The 15,629-nt window shown below is 40.1% G+C and overlaps 1 protein-coding gene across 4 annotated transcripts in view; it reads left to right on the plus strand.

Moving 5' to 3' along the window:
• The window catches only part of rb1 (retinoblastoma 1), a 246,209-nt gene that overhangs the window by 10,526 nt on the left and 220,054 nt on the right, over positions 1–15,629 (plus strand). For all 4 annotated transcript variants that reach the window (XM_041210963.1, XM_041210965.1, XM_041210964.1 and 1 more), the window contains exon 2: positions 3,380–3,506. In XM_041210963.1, the coding sequence (XP_041066897.1) occupies positions 3,380–3,506 (127 nt within the window). The remainder of the gene's footprint in view (positions 1–3,379; positions 3,507–15,629) is intronic.

Genomic DNA, 15,629 nt, shown 5'->3' on the forward strand with positions numbered 1-15,629 from the left:
TTGTCCTGGATGGTGTCAAGCTTCTTGACTGTTGTTGGAGCTGCACTCATCCAGGCAAGTGGAGAGTATTCCATTACACTCCTGACTTGTGCCTTGTAGATGGTGGACAGGCTTTGGGATGTCAGGAGGTGAGTTGCTCATCACAGGATTCCTAGCCTCTGACCTGCTCTTGTAGCCATAGTATTTATATGGCTGGTCCAGTTAAGTTTCTGATCAATGGTAACCCCCAGGATATTGATAGTGCGGGGTTTAGTGACGGTAATGCCATTGAATGTCAAGGGCGATGGGTAGATTCCCTTTTGTTGGAGATGGTCATTTCATGACACTCGTGTGGCATTAATGTTACTTGTCACTTGTCAGCCCAAGTCTGAATGTTGCCCTGGTCTTGCTGCATTTGGACATGGACTGCTTTAGTATCTGAAGTCATGAACGAAACTGAACATTGTACAGTCATCAGTGAACGTCCTCAGTTCTGAACTTATAATGGAAGGAAAGTCATTGATGAAGCAGCTGAAGATGGTTCGGCCTAGGACACTACCCTGAGGAACTCCAGTGATGTCCTTGAACTGAGATGATTGACCTCCAACAACCACAACCATCTTCTTTTGTGCTAAATATGACTCCAACCAGTGGAGAGTTTTTCCCCTGATTCCCATTAATTCCAGTTTTGCAGGGGCTCCTTGATGCCACACTCTGTTAAATGAGCCTTGATGTCAAGAGCAGTGACTCTCAGAATCTTAATGGCACAGAAGGAGGCCATTCGGCCCACCGCGTCTGCACTGGCTCTCTAAATGAGCATTATGGCCTAGTGGCCATTGCCCTACCTTTTCCCATTACCCCTGCACCTACCTTCTTGAGTTCAGCTTTTTAGGTTGGAACCAAGGCTGTAATGAGGTCAGAAGCTTAATGGCCTTGATGGAACCCATACTGAGCGTCAGTGAGCAGGTTATTGCTAAGCAAGTGCTGTTTGACAGCACTGTTGATGACCCCTTCCATCACTTTACTGATGATGGAGAGTGGATTGGTGGGATGCTAATTCGCCAGGTTGGATTTGTCCTGCTTTTTGTCTACAGGACATACTGGGGCAATTTTCCACATTAGAACCGTAGAAAAGTTACAGCACAGAAGGAGGCCATTTGGCCCATCTTGTCCATGCCAGCCCGAGGACACCTTTCTAATCCCACCTTCCTGCACCCAGCCCATAGCCCTGCAGCTTACAGCACTTAAGGTGCAGATCCAGGTAGTTTTTAAGAGTTTAAAGTTTCTGCCTCTACCACCAACTTGGGCAGCAAATTCCAGACACCCACTACCCTCTGCGTAAAAAAGTTCTTCCTCATGTCCCCTCTGCACTTTCTGTCACTTAACTTGAATCTATGTTCCCTGGTTCTAGAATTCTCCATCAAGGGAAACAATTTTATCCTGTCCACTCTATCTATTCCCCTCATAATTTTGTACACCTCAATCAAGTCTCCTCTCAGCTTTCTTTGTTCCAAGGAAAATAACCCCAACCTATCCAATCTCTCCTCGTAGCTACACTTTTCTAACCCTGGCAGCATTCTTGTAAACCTCCTCTGCACTCTCTCCAGAGCTATTACGTCCTTCCTGTAATGTGGTGACCAGAACTGCACACAATACTCCAGTTGTGGCCTCACCAGTGTTTTATACAATTCCAACATTATATCCTTACTTTTATATTCTATACCTCTACCAATGAAGGAGAGTATTCCATATGCCTCCTTTACAACCTTGTCTACTTGAACTGCTGCCTTCAGGGACCTGTGTACGTGTACACCAAGATCTCTCACTTCATCTACCCCTCTTAGTATATTCCCATTTATTTTGTAATCCCTGTAATTGTTTGACCTCCCTAAATGTATGACCTCACACTTCTCTATGTTAAAATCCATCTGCCACTTTATCGCCCACTCCACCAACATCTATATCGTTTTGGAGATTATGGCTATCCTCTACACTATCCACTACTCAGCCAATCTTTGTGTCATTTGCAAATTTCCCAATTGTGCCCCCCATGTTCACGTCCAAATTGTTAATATATAACACAAACAGCAAGGGTCCCGACACTGAGCCCTGTGGAACACCACTTGAGAGAACTTTCCATTCGCAAGGGCATCCATCGACCATTACCCTTTGTTTCCTGTTACAAAGCCAACCTTTTATCCAGTTTGCCACATTACCCTGAATCCCATGAGCTTTTACTTTCCTGACTAATCTGCCATGTGGGACCTTGTCAAATGCCTTGCTAAAATCCATGTACCACAACATCCACTGCACTACCTTCAGCAACCCTTCTTGTCTTTTCCTCAAAGAATTCAATCAAATTTGTGAGGCAAGACCATCCCTGACTAGTCCATGCCTTTCCACATGACAGTTAATCCTATCTCTCAGGATTGATTCTACTAATTTGCTCACCACTGATGTAAGCCTAACTGGCCTATAATTGTTTGGCATTTCCTTTGATCCCTTTTTAAACAATGGAACTACGTTTGCATTTCTCCAGTTCTCCGGTACCTCCCCTGTATCTAGTGAAGATTGGAAAATCATCCTCAGAGCATCTGCTTTCTCCTCCCTGACTTCCTTCAGCAGCCTCAGAAACAACCCATCTGGCCCTGGCGATTTATCAACTTTCAAGGATTTCAACCCTTCGAGTACTTCCTCTCTCTTTATGACTATCCCATCCAATATCTCTCAGTGATCCTCCTGGACTACTACATCTACATCCTCCCCTTCCTTTGTAAACACTGAGACAAAATATTCATTCAAAACCCTTCCCACAGCCTCTGCATCTACACACAAGTTTCCATCTTCATTTCTGATAGGTCCCACTTTTTCCTTAACTAACCTTTTAGCATTAATGTATTGGTAAAACAACTTTGGGTTATCTTTAACTTTACTTGCTAATCATTTTTCATGCCCCCTCTTTGATTTCCTTATTTCCTTTTTTACTTCGTCCCTGCACTTCCTATATTCGTCTAGGCTATCAGCAGTGCTTAGTTCTGTGCCTGGCATCTACCCAGCAATGTGTAATGAGTGCAAGATTTTGACATGTCTCTCTTTTTCAGCAACACCGCTATCACTGTGGAAGTAGTTGTCTGCAATTCGATCTATTCAGTAAGGATAACTCAATATAACAATATGCTTTATTTTGTATGCCATGGTCTGAACTCGATGTACTGTGAATTTAATAAATGAAAAACTTTACAATAAAAAAAATTCCATTGTTCTGGATTTATTACAGCATTATACCATTTGTTGTGCTGAAGAATAATACTCATGGCTGAGTGCCACAGATAGTTTGAGGAGTCATTTGTGAAATGTGAATTGATCTTTGTTTTTTGTATTCTCGCATTCTCATTTTTAGACATGACTACAAAGATGCAGACTTTGTCTTGCTGTGTCAAAACCTTAAAGTAGGAGAGAATGTGAACGAAAGGGCTTGGAAGATTTGGGAGTCGGTATCAGAGGTTTTCAATGATGGCGTTGTATTAGTAAGTATTTCAATTTGTTTGACCTTTTGGATTTTAGCTTTCCAGATTTATGGAAATCTTCATCTGTTCTCTGATTGGCTGCAGTTTGTGATATGTGCATGTTAAATTTGGTAAGGGTGAAAACTGATCCTTTACTAAATGTGAAGTTCCATTTCTGATTTAATTGTTAATTTATTTTTGAAATCCATGGCCTCTGCCACCTTACCTCCAGCCTTGCATTCCACCCGTGCCCTTCTATCCTCTAATTCTGAACTCCTGTGCATCCACTGTTAAAATAATCCTAATCCTTTATAATAACATATGCCAAAAGCTAGAGACAGTAATATGCCTGACAGTTAATTCCACTTATTATTTTAAGACTACATATAAAGCAGTACATTCATTCATACTTCTAGAAGCTTGTGTGGAACGACCTTCTCGGGAATAGTGAGTGATGCCAATCCAGACTTTTTTTTCCATACCTCGTATTAAAGGTAGCTAAAGTCCCTCTTGAAGTTTGCTTTATAATTCTCTTTATACTATATAAAAAAAACCCATTGCCTAATACTTGCTTGGGTTATCTTTGGGTATTTTATTAGTCTTACATCATAAGATATACAATGGTAGAGGTCTGATGTCCTGGATTACATCCTAGCCAATGTCTCGCTGCATTATCCTTCAACGACCTTTTGATCTTTCCAAACTATAGCCAATTTGCTCAAGTGGTTTAATTTATGTAAGCTACATAAGCTGATAAGCCTTTGTCCTGCATTAAAAACAATGTTAAAACATATCTATATTCTTACACCCCTGGGATGATGGATTGTCTTGGGGAGAGATTGAGGAAACAGGGCCTCTGGAACTTGAAGAATGAGAGGTGATTTCATTTGAAACTTACAGAATTCTTACAGGACATGACAAGGTAGATGTGGATAGGATGTTTCCCCTGGCTGTTGAGTCTAGAACCAGGATACATGGTCTCAGAGTAAGGGGCAGGCCATTTAAGACTAAGATGAGAAGGAATTTCTTCACTCAGGTTGATGAATCTTTGGAATTCTCTGCCCCAGAGGGCTGTAGAAGCTCAGTAATTGAGCATGTTGAAGACAGAAATCGCTAGATTTCTGGATTCTAATGACATCAAGGGATATGGAGATAGTGGGGAAAATGACGCAAGAGGTAGATGATCAGCCATGGTCTGTTTGAATGATGGAGTCGGCTCGACAGGCCGATTGGCCTACTGCTCCTGTGTTCCTATCCCCCTCTCCCTGTTGTACCATATGGCAGCTGACTTGGCTGCACTATCCAACACTGCTTCCAGTGCTTTCCTAAATTACACTTCAAAATTGGCTATAAAGTGCTTTTTGACTTCCTGAAGTCACGAAAGGTACTATATGAATGCAAATTCTTTAAACCCATCTAACACATTTATTCTTACCACCTTTTAAATTTTGTCTCAAACCTGTATTACTAATCAATCTTTTGATCAACTCCTTAGCACATTTTCTACGTTAAGGCAGATAAATTCAAGTTGATGTGCTGCGACCCATTAACTTAAGTTTAAAGCATGTTAATGGGTAATACTTATCTAGTCAGTCTATCCAATATTTTATGCCTTTCAGGTATTTGGCATAAAGAACCATATTCAACATTTGCATTTACCCCATGTATAACCCTTGCCATGGAAACATGGTTTCAGTGCTGTTTTTGAAGCTTATGTCTATTCTACAGTGGTTAATAATTCCATTCCTTGACGAAGTGATTTTCTATTTTTTGTTCTGTTTCCAGTGACGTCAGTATTTTATGAAAGTTATATTACACCAATCAAGTACAATTATGACGTAGTGAAGTGTGTTGGATGCATGCCCAAGATTGTTATATTAATGCAGCTACCATGGCATTACTCACAGTTAAGCAGATGATGTACTGATTTATAAGGGCAGTGCTCAATATAATGTCCAATGTATTATGTTAAAGTGAAAGTGTGTCCCTTTTTAAGCTTGATTGTTCATTTTTACTGTGGTGGCCACAGCTTTGCATTCTCTTTATTTTATTGATTGCTGTTTTGTGATCACATGTCACAGTGCTAAGTGCACCATCACCTCTAAAAAATAACTTCTTTTCCGAGCTACTTTAAAATATGAGAGATACAGATAGAAAATGCACATAGTGAGAGAATCTGAACCAAATACCCTTAGACATGACAGTAAGAAAATCAGAGAAGATGGACAAAGAATGATGCAGAAGTAATTTTGTAAAAATCAAAGAGTGATCACTGAAGGAAAAGACATACAATGTTACAGTTCTTCAACTTGTGCGGGTTCATGTTTCCAATTTGAACGTGATAAATAGGAAAAGACAGGTCGGTCTGCCTGTGTTTTGTGTCTCTGCATATTTGAGCAGAGCTTCAACTCCTTAATGCCCACTTGGTGACTGTCTACATTGGCAGCAGTGCATCAACATGCTGTTCTCTCCCCTCCCAACTGTATAGCCCAGGTAGACAGAAGAAATTTTTGTTTTCAAAACACTTCAAGGAAACAATTTGGCTGCTGAACTGTTAACCATTGTTTTCCGGTTAATGTATCTGAGCAACTGTTTTGATGATAGTCCAAAACAGCACCTCATCTTCCGACTAAGCACTTTACAGTCTTCCGTACTTAATACTGAGTTCAACAATTTCAGATCATGAACTCTCTCCTCCATCCCCACCCCCTTTCCGATCCTCCCCTTTTCCAATAATTTATTTTTTTACAACTGTATTTTTTTCTTTTCCCACCTATTTTTAAATTTATTTTGATCTATTGTTTCATCTCCACCTTTTAGCCCATTTTGATCCCTTCCCTCCATCCTACATGCACTAGGGCCATCTGCCACTAGCTTGCTTCCCTTAATGTCCCCATTAGCACATCCTTTAGATAATATCACCACTGTAAACACCCGTTTGTCCTTTTGTCTGTAACATCTTTGGCAGTCTCTTCTTGGCATCCACCTATCACTGGCCCCCTATAGAGCTCTCCTGTCCCACCCCCTTCTACCAGCTTATATTTCATCTCATTTCTATATGTCTTAGTTCTGATGAAGGGTTATACGGACTTGAAATGTCAACTGTATCCCTCTCCGCAGATGCTGTCAGACCTGCTGAGTTTTTCCAGGTATTTTTGGTTTTGTTCTAGATTTCCAGCATCTGCAGTGTTTTGCTTTTACTAAAATATTTAGCTGGATTGACGTAATTTTCTGTCAATAACTGTTAATTTGCTCTTGTCTATTTATGGAAAGCCTAAACTCTGACTGAGTTGCTCAGCTTTTCTCTGATGTGCCTGATGTGGTGATCTGTATAGCAGCATGGAATACATATTGTACTGTCTCTAGATGGTGTTGCAGCTCTTTGTATGCAGTATCAAAATCTACTGAATACAATCATTCAATTTTTGGGGGTTTTTTTAAAGTGAATCCTTTATTTGTAAGTTTTGTATTCATTAAGTTGAAAAATCATAGGGTTCAGGAATGGAAAATCCATTGCCAGCTGAGGGAAAAACAACCATATACATTCGTCCAGTACCCTTCACGTAAAAGAGAACCTGAATGGGCCAACTACAGGCAGAGACCAGAGAATTTATAATGCAAAAGGAAATAGCAGAAAAACTAAACAAATACTTTGTGTGTGTTGTAAAGAACATATCTCTTTATTTCTGTTGGACTGTGGATTAAAATTACAATGGCTGCAGTTTGAAGAAATATCTACTGGAACGGTGTGAATGATATATACAATGTTGCTGTCCTGGAACAGAGTGTGCCATGAAAGACAGGATGGTGCTGAGGAGGAGTCCGGTCTAACAGGGAACTGCCTGGCAATAAGGTTTTAATTGGCTCCTGACCAGGTGACCAGGGTTTGTGTGAGAGCAGTGCAGCAGAATAGTTCCTAGCCTGAAAGGAAAAAAGATCAAAAACCTATCCCTCCTGTGTGTGTAAGACTGTAGTAATTCTACAATAATAGCTAGCTGGCCTTTTCTCCTCATATCTCTATAACCCGCTCTCTCTGAAAACCCCTGTCAAGAGGCAAAAGGGGGAAATTACTGTTAGAGTCATTGAAAGGCAAGTGCTCAACCAGTGAACTAAAGACTGAAAGTGCTGGAAGACCACCTCATGTTATCAGCAAAGAACTGAAAGGAATTTGGAAGACATCGATCAAAATCAACCTATCGAATCCTGTACTCCGGAATTGATGCTATTGAACTGTTTTATCCCTGTCTTGTGTGTCTCGTACGTGTATGTATAGGGATTTAAAAAGGGATAGAGTTTAGGTTATAGTGTTAGAAATTAGCAGTTCATATTTCTTCCTTTTGCCACTGGTTAAAGACAATTTGTTCAATAAACAGTTATTTACTTAAGATTACAAACCTGGTGCTTGTATTCTGTTAACCTAAATTAAACAATTAGGTGGGTTGATCAAACTTTTTACATCTGTCGTGGCTTGGGGAGCAGTGGGACTTGATATTGCAGCGCACTATCCCCAGCGAGTCATGACAGTGTTTTCACAGAGGAAGATACAAGAAACCTCCCAGGAATACTAGAGAACTAAGGGACGAGAGCAGCCAATACAAACATACAAATTAGGAGAAGTAGTAGGCCAAATGGCCCCTCGAAACAAAGATAAGCACTTGATAACGAATGCTGAGATTGGATTACTGCTGCATAATATTTTCATGGTTTCATAAAGCTTGAAGTTTATTTTTGTGTGTTTTTTCCTTCCCCTGCACTGTTGCCTTGGGAATCCCACCAGGGTCTATACTTGACCCCTTTGTATTCCTTATTTTAGCCCTAAGCTGAACTTCTGACACCATAATCCTTTCCATCACAAAAACCATCTAGTACCCTTATAACATTCTGAACAGTCATATGAACTCGCAACATTAACTCTGTCTTTCTCTTCACTGATGAGGTCAGATCTGCTGAGTTTTTCCAGCAATTTTTGTTTATGTTCCAGATTTCCAGCATCCGCAGTATTTTGCTTTTACCCTCATAACATTGTCCTTCTCTGCTGCATCATCATCTAAGGTGCAGCTGAGAGCTTCATCTATGCTTTTGTTACCTTCCGACCTGACTGTTCACTTGGCCAGAAACCCTTCATAAACTTGATCTCTTCCAGAACTCTGCTGCTTATATCCGTATGCTCGCTGACCTACGTTGGCTCCCAGTTCACCGTTGCCATTCTCATCTCAAGTTCAAATGATTCCATGGCCTGCCCCTCCCTATCTCTTTAATCTCTGCCTTTACTACAACTCTCCAAGAACTCCAACTCCTTTTTTCTTTATTCTTTCTTGGGATGTGAGAATCACTAGTAAGGCCAGCATTTCTTGTCATCCCCAATTGCTCTTGAACTGAGTGACTTGCTAGGCCATTTCTGTGGGCAGTTAAGAGTCAACCACCTTGCAGTGGGTCCAGAGTCACATGTAGGCCAGACCAGGGAAGGATGGCAGATTTCTTTCCATAAAGGAAGGACATTAGTGGACCAGATGGATCTTTACAATAATCAATGATAGTTTCATGGTTACCATCACTGAGACTAGCTTTCAATTCCAGATGTATTAATTAAATATTGAGACCTATGATCTGAGATGGCGGGTCTCAGAAAATGCACAAGATGCGAGTTACTTGGTGGCTGAGCTCATAGCGAAATCAAAAAAGCCACATACCATTGCCAAAACCATAATTCTGTCGGCGTTCAAAAGCATTTTGAGAGTAACGTTGGGAACTGATCCCACCAAAGAAATCGACAAAGTTCCTCTCCTAATACAGTCAAATGGCGTATTGACAGTGTCAATTGAGATTGAACAGGTGCTGCAAGAGAAACTAGAAATGAGTGGAAAGTTTGCCTGCAGATTGATGATTCCACGGATATTAGCGGACACTCTCAGCTCATAGCCAATGTCATGCATGTTGACAGGGATTCTATCAAAGACAATTTCTTCTTTTGTAAAGAATTGCCCAGTCATTTGACTAGAGAAAAAGTCTTTTGTGTCACAACTGCTTACCTGGCGGAAAACGATCTTGACTGGACCAAGTGCAAAAGCATCTGCACTGACCGAGCAGCTTCCACCATGGGAAAAGTCAAAGGATTTGTGCAGTAAGGTGAAAGAATATAATCCTGACATCCAGGTCAACTGATGTATCCTGCACTGTGAAGCCCTTGTTGCCAAAACAATGCTGCCTGAGTTAACTGCAGTATTAGACCAAATGGTGAAAATTGTGAATTAAATAGTCGCATCTTTGAGATCACGCTTGTTTACTATTTTGTGTGAAGAGGTGGGAGCCAAGTACCAGGGTTTACTTGGGTGCACAGAAGTGTAATGTCTGTCTCAGGGGAAGGTCCACTTCTGTGTTTGAGCTCCTTAATGCGCTGAAAGAGTTTTCGGCACTGCATGAATTGCCACACAAAGATTTAATACGTGATGGTTCTTGGTGTGCTAAACTTGCAGGTCTTTTCAACGTATTCAGCCATCTGAATGAACTGAATGTTAAAATGCAGGGGAAAATCGAAAACATTCTGACTGCCAAGGATGAACTTCAAGACTTCAGATCAAAACTGCCCTTTTGGCAGGAAAAAGTAGCAAGAGGGGTGACACAGATGTTCAAGCTGGCAGCAGTGAATCCTGTTGGCAAAACTATACTCAATATCATCATCTCCACACATCTTAAAACGCTACAAGAGAAGTTTGAATGCTACTTCCCCTCCATGAGTGTGGAAGTCTTTAACTGTGCACATGATCTATTTAGTTCACTTTCTTTTGAATCGTCAAAGAAGTTGTCATTAAAAGAACAAGAGGAATTCACAAAGCTCAGGATGGATCGTATACTGAAGTTTGCAGAGATGCCTCTGGATGCATTTTTGTTGCTTGCAGAACAAGAATATCCATCTATTGCACTACTCTTCCCACAGCCTACCTGTGTGAGTTGGCATTCTCAACACTGACTTATGCAAAAAGCAAAGGGAGGGATCACCTGGTAGTGGAGCAAGACCTGCAAGTAGCCCTGTCATCAGTTCCTCCCGATCAAGAGACTGCTCACAGAGGCAGGCGCAGGTGTCACACTAACGTTGTCAGTAAGATGCTGCTCACAGTATTCATTTGCATTTTGCTCTGATTCATATACTTTTAATTTCAATTCTTTTTTTTACTGACTAAAAGAAACATCTTTTTTATTGTGCTACGAATACGAACTTTCACATTGAGAATTGCAGACTTAAAAAAAAATCTGTAAACTGCTTAAACTAATGAAAATTGTATTCGATGGTGACTTGTTGTGTTCTTCAAAGGTTTTAGAAATAACAGGCTTTTGTTAGAGGGCAATTCAGTTAGAGAAAATAGGTGTGCCTCAATTTTTTTTATTTTATAAAGGTATGCCATGACATACAAAAGATTGGGAACTGCTGGACTAAAGAGAATGAGGACCCGAAAAAAAATTAGTATTAGCAAAAAAAATTCATACTGGAGAAATGAATGGAACTGAAAGTTGATAAACCCCCTGGACCTGATGATTTACGTTTCAAGAGTGTTGAAAGAGGCGCCTGTGGAGATAGTGGTGGTTATCTCCTGAAATACATTCTGGAATGGTTCCTGCAGATTGGAAGGTAGCAAATGTTATGACTGGGATGGGCTGAGTATGTGAATTATTAGGCCCCACTACTCCTCAGGCCATACCATTAATTTAAATGTTTAATTTTCTCACCAAAATGGCTAATTGTGTACCTATCTCTCTAGTACCCAGAAAAAAGAGACTGACCAAGCTTCTTTCAAAAACTCAGAATAGTTAATTTATCTTAAAACAAAACTTCTTTTAACAAGTTGCAAGTACTGGTTAACACTCATTTGTAATCGGTAAGTATAGCTATCAATCTCTTCCTAAAGAATACCCCCAGTGCGTGCGCGCATACACGCACTTGTGCTCACACACAAAGGACAAACAGATAGAGCCTCTCTGCAGAGGGCTTTGGAGGATGGGCGTTACAAAGTAAAGGATAAGGTCCACAGGGTCTCGCTGCTGTCAACATGGAGTTCTCGCGTGTGGAGGCGGGTCGCTGGTCCCGTTGGATGCCTAAAAGTTCTCTCCAACTCTCAGCTTTGCAGCTCCAAATGCACAGGAGTTACACTCAGATGAGGGTTCTCTGGCTACAGGTTGATAGCCACACACAATTTTAGGCAAGGTAGAGAGAGCCATTCAAGGTAGCGTTCTTTCCTCGGCTTGTTCTCCAATAAAACTGCCCTCAAAACAAGCAGGTTCACAAGTTTTTTCTCTCTCTCCCATGTGACTGCCTTTTCTGTCTCCCAGCTTTCCATTAAGTAAAGTGCTTTGCAGTTCAAAGAAACAAACAGCTCATTCTCAAGTACCATATAGGTGAGGCGATTTCTTGTAATAGGTCTGCTTGTTCACCATTCTAAGCTGAACTTATGACTTAAAAAAAAAACCCAGGTTAGCATCCAGATCAAGTCTTGTCCTTCCATTTTGTAAAAGAAAACTTCAGTCTTGAGAGATGATTCTAATATGTCTCTGCCCTTAAGAGATGGGACACCATTTCCAAATGTATTTCATCTCAAAGTATACAGAAAAAAACATGTACAACAGATCAACAGAATTCAACATGCACTCACTCAGTCTTCGCTCCTTATTCAGAATCTGTTCAGTTTTCTGGCTTTCTTACTTTCTAGACAACTATAAACAATTTAAATTCTTGATAATGCATTAGTAATTATATTATCTTCTCCAGCAATATAAACAATCTTTAAGTTATAAGGTTGTGTAAGCTCCATCGGAACATCCTGTCAGTCTGAGTCTTAAATTTTTCCACAAATCTGTACAGTTATGGTCAGTATATACTGATGTTTCTTTACAGCCATGATGGATATATACCTCAAAATGCTTAAGAGCCAGTAACAATCCCAGGGTTTTCTTTTCTACTGTAGAGTATCTCTTTTGATGCCGATTTAATATTTTAGTAAAGTACCCCACTGGCTCCCCTATGCCCAATTCATCTTTTCGCAATAAGCCTCCCACCCCAAATCACTCTCATCGATTGCCAGCTTGAAGGGTTTAGCGAAATTAGGGGTGGCTAATATTGGTTTATTAGTTAGAATCGCCTTTGGATTCTTAAAATCTATCTGGCATTCTCTTGACCATACTATCTTTGCTTTCTTTTGCAATAAATCCGTTAGTGGAGTCACTATTGTGCTGAAGTTTGGCACAAATTTACGATAGAAACCGCACATCCCTAAAAAATCTCATGATTTCCTGTTAGTTTTAGGGACAAGAAATTCCATCAAAGCCTGTACCTTTGCTGTTCTTGGCAATCTTGTCCTTGCCCTATGATATGCCCTAAATAAGTTACTCACAATTTTGGGAACTCACTTTTTGTAAGGTTTGTTACTAGATCCGGCAACTATAATTGGATGGGTTAATCACTGCTTGTGGTTTCCCTGTCACCTGACATGTGTGACGTTCTACAGAATATGACTACTTCTCTATATAATCTAGGCCAATAAAAATGTTTTTGCATTTTCGCCTGTGTCTCCCTAATTATCAAATGTCCCCCTATTGGAATCTCATGAAATACTCTCAGTTATTTTATTTCTGTATCCAGATGGTATAACTATCTGATGCACTTCCATCTGCTGAAACTTGAAGTGGCCTCCACTTCCTCATTAACACACTACCTTTAAGGTAATAACATTCTGGAATACATTCTACCTCTTCGTATGAGTAAGCTGTCTCATGGAACTGCTCTGTTCATGGATCCTTTTGTTGTAACTCAACCACTTCCTTGAGCTAAACACTTCAATTCCATTCTCTTCCATTCTCTCTCCCTGAACAATCTTATCAAAGATAGTACCAGCTAATTGAACTTCAACACTCTTTCCCTGCCTTTTAACTTTCTCCTGTTCCTGTTTCAACCTGAGTCTGTGATCTCATTACTACACAATCTGGAAACAATCCAGGATGTTCTTTCTGCAACACCTTTGTTCAATGCACCTCCATAGGCTGTTCAACTATCATAGGCATCATCCACATCTGTGACCCAACTTTATCATTACCTAAAATAAATTGAACCTCTGCGATGGGCAAATATTTCCACGGCTCCAACAATCTCACCTTACCTGTTTTCCACTTACTCTTTAAATTTACCTTCCACAATGGAATAGGTTAAGCATCTCCATGAAACCCACTTATTATCACCTTTTCCTTCAATACTCCCCTGAACAGCAATATCATGATCCCATAACATTAAGGACTGATTAGCCCCTGTGTCTCTTTAAATTTTAATCTCTTTACTTGTTCCACCCTGTACACATGGAAAGACTTCCCCTTCACGTTCAAACATTTCTACAAACTACTCTTCAGAGCTCCCTTGGGTAAATTGTGAACACATTCCCACTTCTTTACATATCACTGATTCTCTCTGCTTTACCTGTACACAAACCACAGTTTTTTCCTGTGGCTGGACCTCAGAACCCACAGTACTTTTACTGCCAGAACTTCTCTGTATTCCAATTACTGCAACAAATTTTCCCTGTAACTTCCAACACATTGTCTTTGTGTGCCCAATCTTATTACAATAAAACACCTCAGTTTTCGAGTGTCACTTCTATCCTCAGCACCTTACTTTTTAGCCTGAGAAAAAACTTAGCAAAAATTTCCAACTACTCCTCTTGCTGATCACCTACCTTCCTTTCACCTTCCCACTTTCTATCCTCCTCTAATTTAAAAGGGTGATGGAAAAAAGGCTTAGATCTGTGACCTTACTGAATCATCAGCTATCTCTGCTGCTTGTCTTACTGTTTTAACCCTCTGTTCCTCCACATGAGTTCTCATTACCGAAGGAATTGAATTTTTAAATTCTTGAAAAAGAATTACTTCTCTAAGAGCTGCAAATGTTGTCTCTACCTTTAATGCCCATATCCACGGGTCAGAGTTACTTTGTTTAATCTCAAACTCAATTTAAGTTTGCCCAGGCTGTTTCCTTATATTCCTAAGTTTCTGCTTGTATGCCCCAGGAACTAATTCCTCTGCACTCAAAATAGCCTTTTTTACTGCATCATAATCCCCCAACACTTCTTCTGACAGTGAAGCATAAACCTCATGACCTCTACCTCCTAACCTAGACTGTAAAAGCAATGTCCAGATTTATTGTGGCCATTTTATCTGCTTTGCCATTTTCTGAAGTGAAATAAAGACTCTACAATACTCTCTTCAAACTTTGGAAGAGCTTGCACAAACTTAAACATCTCACTGCTGGGATTTAGACTGGAAGTGGTTATTTTCACATCAGAACTTTCCTCAGCATCTGAAATCTCTTTTTTAACTTCCAGCTTTTTAAGCTGATATTCTCTCTCACTCTGACTCCCCCTTTCTTTCCTCCATTGCTAACTTCTCACTCTAGAGGCCGAGTTTTCCCATTTCCATTTCTCTTTGAAATACTCTTTTTCCCTTTTTATTTTTCCTCTCATTCAAGTTTCTTCAGTTCCTTTGCCTATTCAAGTTCAAGCTTCTTCATTTGTAAATGAAGCCTCACTACTTCCAGCTGTGACTCACTAGTTTCAAGTATCCCTTCCAACTTCAAATGCTGTGCTTCAACTATGTCTGCTTTCTTTGCCACTCTAGGTAACCTCATCTGCAACTTATCTGCCAATTCTGTTAACTACCCTTAGATACTTTTTGTACCCTCATCAGGGTTATATCTTCTACTTCTAAAAAAAAGTTTTAGGCATGGATACAGCCACTTTTGCAGTCTCACCACTTTAAAATCCCTCACACTAACTCTTAACTCCTGAATTCAATGTGTTTCTCGTATTCATTACCTTAGGAATCATTAACTCCAAACCAATCAAGGAATTTCAAATATCCCACAAATAGCCCCTAATTTTGTTATGACGTGGCAGATGATGTGTGCCAGGCAGACCAGATCCACGAGGGAAACCCGGTTGCTATCATGCTATCACAATGGTTTTGCAACTTGTATTTTTGTGAGATGTGTGCACTGACTTCAGAAGTAATGAGTGCGCTAAGACCTTTAGAGATTTTAAAAAATTAAATTAAAATATTTATAAACATCATAAAAAGATTTCAAGCACATGCATAAGACTACAATTACTTAGCATT

This window comes from Carcharodon carcharias, chromosome 18 (genome assembly GCF_017639515.1).
Source record: "Carcharodon carcharias isolate sCarCar2 chromosome 18, sCarCar2.pri, whole genome shotgun sequence".
NCBI lineage: Eukaryota > Metazoa > Chordata > Chondrichthyes > Lamniformes > Lamnidae > Carcharodon > Carcharodon carcharias.